This window comes from Orycteropus afer, unplaced genomic scaffold (assembly GCF_000298275.1).
Source record: "Orycteropus afer afer isolate SDZICR_OR568_19922 unplaced genomic scaffold, OryAfe1.0 scaffold00140, whole genome shotgun sequence".
NCBI classification, from domain to species: domain Eukaryota; kingdom Metazoa; phylum Chordata; class Mammalia; order Tubulidentata; family Orycteropodidae; genus Orycteropus; species Orycteropus afer.
Window position 1 is genome coordinate 7,775,336 of NW_006921727.1, and position 11,083 is coordinate 7,786,418.

General features: G+C 35.4%; 1 protein-coding gene across 1 annotated transcript in view; it reads right to left on the bottom strand.

Moving 5' to 3' along the window:
• Positions 1–11,083, bottom strand: part of TINAG (tubulointerstitial nephritis antigen) — a 147,835-nt gene that overhangs the window by 8,956 nt on the left and 127,796 nt on the right. The window contains exon 10 of the mRNA XM_007945625.2: positions 1,682–1,727. Within this exon, the coding sequence (XP_007943816.1) occupies positions 1,682–1,727 (46 nt within the window). The remainder of the gene's footprint in view (positions 1–1,681; positions 1,728–11,083) is intronic.

An 11,083-nucleotide genomic window follows, 5' to 3' on the forward strand; every position in this document is an offset into this window, starting at 1 on the left:
GCCAGCCTTCTGGTTAGCAGTCAAGTGCTTTAGCCACTATGCTACCAGAGCTCCTATTATACAGTCTAGTGATGGAAAATGCCAACCAAAAATGTGCAATTTAATAAAATATGATAAATTTTCCATCTGATTCTTATAATCCTGCCACTTATTTTCAAGAATTTACCCAATGTAATAACAGCAGAAAGAAATCCTGTACCTGGCCCCACGAAATAAAATTTTCTTTGAAATTTTTGATAAGTAATAAATATAGAATTGATAGTAACTAAACAACAGTAGTTAAAAAGATAGTGTATGTGTTGAAACTATAGGAACGAATGTGTGAGTATTTATGTGTGTTTGTGTGTGTATACCATCTATGTACTTATCTATATAACTACAAAGGAAATGATCACATTGAGGGTGGAAGGATTACAGAAAGTTTCCCTCTGCACATTCATACATTCACTTAACAAATAGTTAATCAAGTGATATGTGCTATGAACTCTTGTGAGTTAAATATATTCATCAAAAATTTGTTTTTGACTCTGAACATTATATTATTATGAGATTGAACAACAACTTAAGTGAATTTAATAAAAGTTCCATACAGAAATTTAACTATAGGTATTTAAAGAACATATACTCTTTCACACATTACAAATTTTCACTTTTACACATTACCATTAAGTGTTGGCTACTTCAACTTTATTTTAAGGAGGAAATTGATATTTAAGAAAGCTCAGTTTAATCACAAAGAATATTAATTCTGGTTAAAAACATAATAACATTCACATAGCAATAAGACACATGTATTATTAAGGGTGACTACACACTTGGGTGACTGATTTTTGTGAGTGTCTTGTGGAAAATCTAATTAATAAGAGTCACTCTGATGAGAACAAGTCTGATGTCTAGTGTTTTATAAGCTATAATACGCCCTCTAGAGTGTCCAAATTCCATGATGAATAAGATCAGCTAGAGTTTGGTCTATTTTTGTGAAAAAAAATATAAGAACTTGAGAAAATTAATTAAGATTGACTGTAATCAACTAATATTTGAGGTATTATTATCTAACATTTTTCAAACTCTTTATTTCTTGTAACTTTATATTATTTTTCAGTCTAGACATTGGTTGTTTCTCAGTAAAAAATACAAGTATGTGTTAAAATTGGCAAAAAAAAATCTCTAGCTGAAATCTGTATCTATCTATCTATCTATCTATATATATATATGTATATATATAGAAGAGAGAGAGAGAGAGAGAGAGATAAACAGAATGTAAGCTAAATATACATGACATATAGAGATATAATTGAAACTAACATAACAAGGGCATAATCCATAGCAAAAATAGCATAAGAATGTGGTTCATTTACATATACGAGGGAAGTCTAAGTATTATTCTAACTATAGTTTTACCATTATAATAACAAAATAAAAAGTCTTTATTTTCCATTTGGAAAGAAAAAAACACTTATCCTTTCACTCAAAAAAATTTGTAATAAGAGAAATTAAGAAAACCTTTTACTATTATAAAATTAGAATAATGAGTTTCATGCTGGACAAAACTCCAATATGCAATATTATGACCAAAATTACAGGGACATAGACTGTGACTAAATAACAGAAATCAGGGAATATATAGAGAGAAGATTCTACTCACTTCACAGTAGGAATTCAATCAGAAAGAATTACATACCCAAAATTTTTCCTTCTGTCCCTGTGCTCCTCTCAGTGTGCCCCATCTATAGGTAATAATAATAAAATTAATGGTAAAATTAAAAATGTTTGATTCACACCTTGGGAAAATCCAAATTATTGTCAGTCACATATCATTTCTATTTTGCTTTTGCCCCACCCTGTTTCACTATAGAACTACCATCTCTGCCCTATAAAAATGCTTGTATAGCTATCTTTTCTGACCACATTATTTCTTCCTAGAATAGGCTCATCTATATTCAAATGGCTTGAATCAAACTCATTAACTAAAAGACAGAAGTCCTAAGGTGCAGAAATTTTAAAATACTTGAAAATGATTCCCACTTTATGTCTACCCCTCTGAAACTGCACCCTAAAGGGCATAAATTGAAAATCTCTGATAAAAACTAGACTGGAAATGTAGGTAATTGTTGTACCTGTAAGAATTTACATAAAAGTTTTATATGCATACATTATTTTATATAGTGGCTATGCATCTAATATTTTGGAATTCAGTAAATACTTATTACAAGTAAAAATCAAATATTATATTCCTAGAACTAACCTATTTCAATGCTTCATCTAACAGTTCATAAAACACCTATAAAATCTTTTTTTCCTTCCTTTGACTAAACCTAGTGGTGTAGGGGTTACTGGCATGTTCAATTTACTGATAAAATAACTAAGACTTGCTGAAGATCATAAAGAAATGCTTTTAGGACTCCAAATCCCATGTTTTCTTTTTTGTTTGTTTGTTTTTAATTGTGATTTGGGTGAAAGTTTACAGAGCAAATTCACTTTCCATACAGCAGTTCACATATACTTTGTCTCATGACATTGACTACAATTTACCCCGATGCAACAGCTCCCCTCCCACTTCTTCCCAATGGTTACGTCTTCAAGTGTCCATCCCTCCATGTACTCCTGCCCCCTGAGCTGTCTCCAGGTGCATAAACAGCCCTTCTTTCTCCCACAATTGTTCTCTCCAAGGAGTGTATCTACCTCAGGTAAATGTTCAACTCATATGCCTGTCTTGTTTGGCTGGAAGCCACAGGTGTGGGTTCAATTCCAGACCTGATGGGTAGCTAGGAGCCATAGTCTCAGTGGTTCTACCAAGCTTATCTGACCAGCAAACCATCCCCTGCCTTTTTCTCTCCCCCAAAATGATTTTGATTTTTCTTCCACATTGTTCTCCCTCTCTCCAAATCCCTTGTTTTTCTTGATAATTGTTTTTTTCTTAAAAAGTTATAGTTCCCAACTACACCATGTCCTATATAGCAATCTCAGTTCCATGTTGTACTCAACTGAGTCCAGCATTGGATAAAGGGCAAGGCAGACTTGTTATCATTGAAAACTGAGTTATTCTACTCAAAATCTCTGCATACCCTGTAAAACACTTTGCATTGTTGTCATGTACCATGAAGTAAGTTCTGACTCACAGTGATCCTATAGGATGGAGTAGATCTGCCCCAAAGGTTTCCAAGGCTGTAATATTTATAGAGGATCTCTGGTGATATAGTGGTTATGGCATTTGGGTGCTAACCAAAAGATCAGTGGTTCAGACCCACCAGCTGCTCCAATGGGAGTCACTCTGAGTTAGAATCAACTTGATGGCAGTGAGTTTGGGTTTTGATTTTAATATTTAAAGAAACAGACTGCCATATCTTTCTTCCATGGAGAAGATGGTTGACTCAAACCACTGACATTTTGGTTAGTTTGTTGTTATTGTTATGTGACATTGAGTCAGACCTGGGTTTCTGATGTGGTATCACTACAGAAGTAGATTGCCTAACCTTCCTTCTGAGTAGTGGCTGGTGGGTTTGAACCATCAGCCTTCTGGTTAGCAGTCAAGTGCCTTAGGCACTCAAGTGCTTTAGCACTGTCCTGCAACATTTTATAATACTCAAATAGAGGGAGACACTAAAAGTATATGAAGGTTTCTTTCTGAAGTAGTAAGCTCTTTCAAGCTTCTTAGGCTCCTAAGCATTGAGGATAATAATGAGAAGACAAAGTAGTATTCAATAGAGGGAATACAAAAGACATATAAAAAATGCATCATGAAAAGAGTATTGCATTTATTAATGAGTTATTTTGAGATACTCTCAGGAATACTACAACAGTGTTTTTAGGATGAGGATACATGGTTGTTTGTGGAGTTAAGATTCAGAAAAATTAATAATTACACATAATTCCAAAACTAACAGGTGAAAGACTTGTTGTTGTTGTTATGTGCCATTGAGTCAGACCCAACCCATAGCGACCCCTCCTTGGGTTTCCAGGGCAGTATCACTACGGAAGTAGATTGCCCCATCTTCCTTCCGGGGAGTGGCTGGTGGATTTGAACCGCCAGCCTTCTGGTTAGCAGTCAAGTGCCTTAGCCACTACGCTACCAGAGCTCCCTAGCAAATGCTAAAGAAAGAGAACATTTCCTCACAAAGGAGGAGAGGCACTTTAGAATGCTGTTGTGTAATTTTTCTTATTCTAGCATTACCAAATAAAATTCAAGTTAAATATTTTGTTTGGAGGCTTTTAAGAAATACGAACTAACACATTTACTCTGTTGAACTGACAGAAATTTTCCATTATGTATCAAGCTATTTTGTTATGATTATCCAAATAATATTTCAGTGATATAAGAGACAGCAATAATTCTTATCTTGCAAATCTATCAACTCTTTAGAGTTGGTGTAATTTTATTACAAGAAACATTGCTATTTATCATATTTTTAGATGCATTATTCAAAATATCAATCATTTTAAACCTAAAGAGAACAGAAGCATTCAGATTATTATAAACCTTCTCAAAACAGACAGCAAAACTAATTAATGAAATCATCTCCTAGAAGTGAGAGAGAAAAGGAAAGTCAGCTGAGTCTAAAAGTTCCAGAGACTTGGATGCCTGTGAAAGAAATATATAAACGGGTGATAAATTCAGATGGAAAGAAAATATCACACTTCTCCACAAACACTATTGTATGGTTCTTTTATGTTACAACCTCTGTATCAAATGACAAGAAAGGTCCATCCATCACAGGAGCTAAGTTTTGCACTGTGACCTTTAGCTATCTTTTTTTCTCTTTTCTAGATGGTTCATAAAATGATAATCAAAAACCCCACAGAGTCACAATGTGATGTTGTAGAGAAGTCAATCGGGGAGTTGTATTCTATATCCCATGCTCTGAAGACAGGAAAATGTCACTTTGCCCCAAGTAATTTCCCACAGGTAAACTAGAGAGTCAGTGGAAAAGAGGAAGACCCTCAACAAGATGGATTGATACAGTGGCTTCAACAATGGGCTAAAATATAGCAACAATTATGAGAATGGGGCAGAACTGGGTAGTGTTTCATTCTATTGTACATAGTGTCACTACGAGTCAGAACTAACTCAACAGCACTAAACAACAACGATCATACCAAATATACGTGGTTATGTTACAAAACCTTTATTAAAACAAAAATAAAGTATATCCAGTACAAACAGTTAAGTGTTCAGGCTGCTAACTAAAAAGGTGAGGTTCAAGTCCATCCAGAGCTGCCTTGGAAGAAAGGACTAGTGACCTACTTTCAAAAAAAAAAAAAAAAAAAAAACCACCCAGCTACTGAAAACCCTATCATGTCCACACACTTGCCTATTCTAGATATTTCATAAGTAGAATCTTACAATATTTGTCTAGGTGTAACTATTAATGGTTACTAGGGGTAAGTGGGAGGGAGAGGGAAAGAGAATTTGCTATTTATGGGACACTGAGCTTCTGTTAAAAGTGATAGAAAATCTTGGAAAAGGACACTGGTAATTGTTGAGCAAAGGAGCTTTAGTGGTGCAGAACTTAAGGCATTTAACTGCTAACCAGAAGGTTGGCAGTTCAAACCCAGTAGCTGCTCTACAGAAGGAAGATGGGGCAATCTACTTTTGTAAAGATTTACCACCTTGGAAACCCAAAATGGGTCACAATGAGTCAGAATCAACTCGATGGCTGTGGTTTAATTGTTGTGCAACATGATAAATATAACTAACGGCATTGAATTGTACATATGAAGAATGTTGAAAAAGCAGATAATTTGTTACACACATATACACTACAATTTAAAAAAAAAAAAGAAAGAGGAAACCCTATGAAGCACAGTTTCATTCTGACATCACAGGGTCGCTATGAGTCAGAATCAATGTGACAGCAACTGTATCCTTGTTTGTTTTTTATCTAGTGCAAAGCAAGACAGCCACTTACATTATTTATTTGCAGGAGAGAGTTTCTCTGTTCTTGACCTATAGAGGGCATTTTTTCCTAACATATGTCTGTTCCTGATTTTTTTTTTTTTTTACTATACTTCTTCCTTCCAATGTATCAATAGACTGAAGAGTCTAGAAAAATACATATATTTTCACAAAAGTCCTTAAGGACCTAAGAACCTTCATTACATTCAAGTTTTCTCTAAATAAAACTACTTTTATATTCTTCTTTCCTTCACCTATATATTTTCATTTTAAATATTATTCACAAACATTTGGTAGAGAAGCCAAAATTTAAAGAATGAAAAGTTATTCAAATTGGAAAGAAAGAAGTAAAATTAACTCTATTTGTAGATGACATGAGCCTATATAGAGAAAATTCAAGAGAATCCACAAGAAAGCTATCAGAGCTAATAAATGAATTCAGCAAACTTGCAGGTTAAAAGATCAATATACAAAAATCAATTGAATTTCTATACACCAGCTCTGATAATCAGAAAAAGAAATTAATAATTCCATTTACAATAGTACCCAAAAGAATTAGCTAGCTAGGAATTAATTTAGCCAGGGATGTGAAAGACTTATTTACTGAAAACTATAAAACATCGTGAAAGAAATTAAAGAAGACCTAAATAGACAGAAAGACATTCTGTGCTCCTAAAGTAGAAGATTAATACCATCCATACTATCCAAAAAGATCTACAGATTCCATTCAGTTCATTTCAAAATTCCAAGAATATTTATTTATGAAATGCTTCTGTTGTTGTTGTTATGTGCCCTCAAGTTGGACCCAACTCATAGTGACCCCTCCTTGGGTTTCCGAGGTGGTATCACTACGGAAGTAGATTGCCCAACCTTCCTTCTGAGGAGTGGCTGGTGGGTTTGAACCACCAGCCTTCTAAGTGCCTTAGGCACTACCTACCAGAGCTATTTATGAAATGGAAAAGCTAATTCTCAAATTCGTATAGAATTGCAAGGGGCACTAAATAACCAAAGCAACCTTGAAAAAGAAGAGTGAAATGTGATGATTCACACTTCCTAATCTCAAAGCATACTATAAAGCCACAGTAATCAAAATTATAGTACTGTTATGTTGACAGACATAGACCAATGGAATAAAATTGAGAGTCCAGAAATAAATGCATATAAAAACCAAAAACTCAACTCACTGCTGTTGAGTCACATCCAACTCATAGTGACCCTTCCTTGGGTTTCCGAGGCGATATCACTATGGAAGTAGATCGCCCAGTCTTCCATCTGAGGAGTGGCTGGTGGGTTTGAACTACCAAACTTTCAGTTAGCAACCGAAAATTTTAACCACTGCACCACCAAGTATCCTTTTGGTTTTAAACTCCTTAAATCTCAATTTTTAGGTTATACTTAAATTGTGAAATTATTGGACAATTTAAACTAATTTGGATAAGATTTTAAATGATTTTTTTTTCCCTACCTTAATTTCCTCAGAAGGAAGGTTGGGCAATCTACTTCCATAGTGATACTGCCTCAGAAACCCAAGGAGGGGTTGCTGTGAGTCAGATCCGACTTGACGGCACATAACAACAACAACCACCTTAATTTTAGTAGATTTTGCCTCTGAAGCCTATACACACAGTGATCACCAGATCGTGAATAGTAAATTATGGCTGAAGATACAGCTTTTTCAAAGTAACATTGATAATTTCATAAATATGCCTTCTGACAGAAAGCACAGACTCTCTTGTGTTCTTCGTCCATTTACTTTTGCCTTTGTTCAACAAAATATTATTAAATTCACTCACTCACTCACTGCTGCCAAGTCAGATCCAACTCATAGTAACCCCTTCTTGGGTTTCTGAGGCGCTATCACTACGGAAGTAGATTGCCTAATCTTCCTTCCGAGTAGTGGCTGGTGGGTTTGAACTGCCATCCTTCTGGTGAACAGTCAAAGCTGTATCTTCTTTCCTTAATACAAAGAAGATATATCTTTTTTTTTTTTTTTAGGATTTGGGTGAAGATTTACAGAGTAAATTCACTTTTCATACAGCAGTTCACATATACTTTGTCTCATGTCATTGACCAAAATTTACAATGCAGCAGATCCCCTCCCACTTCCTCCCCATAGTTACCTCCTCCCAGTGTCCATCCCTTCATACTCTTTGAGAGGCCCATTGTCTGCCAACCCTGTATATGATCTTGGATACACTCTCCATTTAGACATATATAATTGTTTAGCTTGTTCACCCATCTATCCGTCCCTATACCCATGTTTGCTTTCATTAACAACTCAGTATTGTATTTACAAAGGGGTTCATATTTGTTGTTTGTACTGCCCATGTAACTCTCTCTGTCTTTCTCATCCTCAATGCTGCCATATTGGTCACTCACATTTGGTACATTGCCAGAAGATATATCTTTTGACTTCAAAAGCTGACAATCAAATGAGGATGATATTAGGGAACAGAAACCAAAGAACCATACAAATAAGCTATGTTCTATAATTTCTACTTAAAAAAAAAAGCATGTTTTAAAAATTCCTGCAATTACAGATGAGGCAATTGACTATATGCAGAAGGCAAAGAAAGTTTTCTTCCAAGGGTTAAGTAGGAGTTCTTCAGGTAGAAAAGGTGAGTGTAGAATTTCAGGCAAAGTAAAGAACTGCAAAATCATGAGAGCACCATGGAAAGCTGATCTTGGCCTATCCCAAGAGCCGCTATAGGTTCTTGCGTGTTGGGAGAACAGTGATAGGAGAGACAGGAAATGGAATTGCCAAAGGAGAATTGATTCATGCCATAAAGAATGTTCATGGCTACCAAGCATGGAATTTGCAAAGTTCGTGATAATGAGTCATCCCAATATGGGACATGACATAGTTCAGATTGTCGCAAGTTACACTAGTGTTAGTGTGGGGGTGGAGGGGTAGACTGTCAAGGAGGAGTCCAGGAAAGAAATGATGAAATTCTGCATAAGAATGAAGATTTATAAAACAAATATTATGTACACTTTTCACTGTTATAACCTCAACACCTAGAATTCACCTATTGCATGGTTGGTGCTAAATAAATATTTGTTGAGGAAATGAGTACAGGCATAGTACCTAAGGCACTTGACTGCTAACCAGAAGGCTAGTGGTTCAAGCCCACCAGCCACTCCTTGGAAGGAAGGCTGGGCAATCTACTTCCATAGTGATACTGCCTCAGAAACCCAAAGAGGGGTCGCTATGAGTTGGGTCTGACTCGACGGCACATAACAACAACATACTTATAGTGGGAATGAGCAGAAACACATAGATTTTGAGAGCTGTTTAGGAGGTAATAATGGTGGAATTTGTTGGCCTAACTATAAATGTCCATATAAATTTATAGACAGAAAGGGAGACTAAAGCATCAAGGATAGCTCTAGGATGTCAGGGTTGACTGAGTAGAAAAATCTAACATGGTATCATTTTAGATGTACTTCGCATTACACAAGCAATGTCTTCCTGATGATGCAATTGATTTGTCATTGCCTAAGACTGAAAGTTCAGAGTGGCTTCAACTTCTTTTGAGCTCTCTCAAATGGTAATGGTTCTTCACATTCACCTTTACATTTGTAGCTTTTCAGGATTTTTGTCAGGTAAAAGACACATGGGATCGCTGATAATACAAAGAAATTTTGAAAGAGCCTTTGTGTAGAGTAAGGAATTTTTCCATAATGAGAAAAATTATTTCCTAACTCATATGTCAAAATCACAATTGCTTAGAGATCAGATTTCTTAAAACAGGTCTCACACCCATCTGAGAATTTGGAGTTAAAAGAAGAAAACCAAGTTGTATTTTATAATGATGCTAGATATATCCTACACCATGCTGGAATCATCCAGGAAATATGTTTCACTGCTTCTGAAGGTTTCATTCCTCTGGGGTCCCAGTATGTGCCCAATAGACTATCTACAAGAATTCAGATTCATGTTTTTTGGGCACAGCAGTTCTGTACTAGGAAATCTAAATTTAGACAGATAAAAACAAACTTTGAACAGTGAGTGGACATGTAAAGTAACTTTATGCAGTACAGCCAACTTGAACAGGAGCTTTTGGAAGAAAACGGAAAAAATACATAAGAGAGCCTGATATGGAACTCCAGCCCTTCTTATTAAGGAAATGAATGTCAGGTGGGATACAAATATAAAGAAACCACCAGAGGTGCTTCAAGCCAATAACAGTGATATGACTACCCTGGATACAGAATATTGCTTTTACAGGTAAGACTGCCCATAGAATCTCAGCCCCCTTTACACATGAATTTGAAAGATAACTGCAGTAAGAATGAAGCAAAGATATGCAGCAGGCTTTTGTTGCCTTATGAATGAGTGTTCTACTGGAGATGGTTGGTAACTTTATTCAAAAAAAAATCCACATGCCTGCTGAGTATGACAGTTTTGAATATGATAGAGAGCTATCAGAAAATGTTAATTAATGCTAGTTCAAAGGTGAATGAAAGTAGACTACATAGAAAAGCAAAATAAAATGAAGGCATTGCCCCCCTTCATTATCTGCTTAAGCAAAGTGTAAATCAATCTAGTGTTCACTGAATCTAAAATCAGGTACTTTTATTGATGTGTTCTGCTAAGGAGTTACACATTTCATCATATATTAGAGAAATAAATGGAGATTTCCGAAAGATCATTTTTAGCATGGAAATGTCACAGACTATTGATTGTGTGCTTCTAATATTAATTAATCATCCAACCAACACTATTTATTGAGTGCTAACCATATCCATTATCCTTCCCTCCCCTGGTATCAGGAAAAAACAGACTGAAAATATTACAGCCCATGCAATTTGACTTACACAAAAGAGTACAGAGGAACTCAATAATAAGGTTGTGCCCAGTTTATGCTGTTGTCAAAATTATCTCCTTTGGAACTAAGAACTATTCCTATATTGGCAGAATATGTGTTAAAATGTCCATAACCTCGTGAAATGTACTGGGAAAAGAAAGAGTAGAAATCAAAACCATTAGTCACATCAATGACAGTTAACTAGAATTCAGTCTTAAGAGATATATCGAGGGAAAATTTCAGCCCTTTAGAATAGAAATGTTCTTTCCCCTTCTCATAGAATCTTTTTTTTTTTTTTTTTTTTAATTAGGATTTGGGTGAAGATTTACAGAGTAAATTCACTTTTGATACAGCAGTTCACATATACTTTGTCTCATGT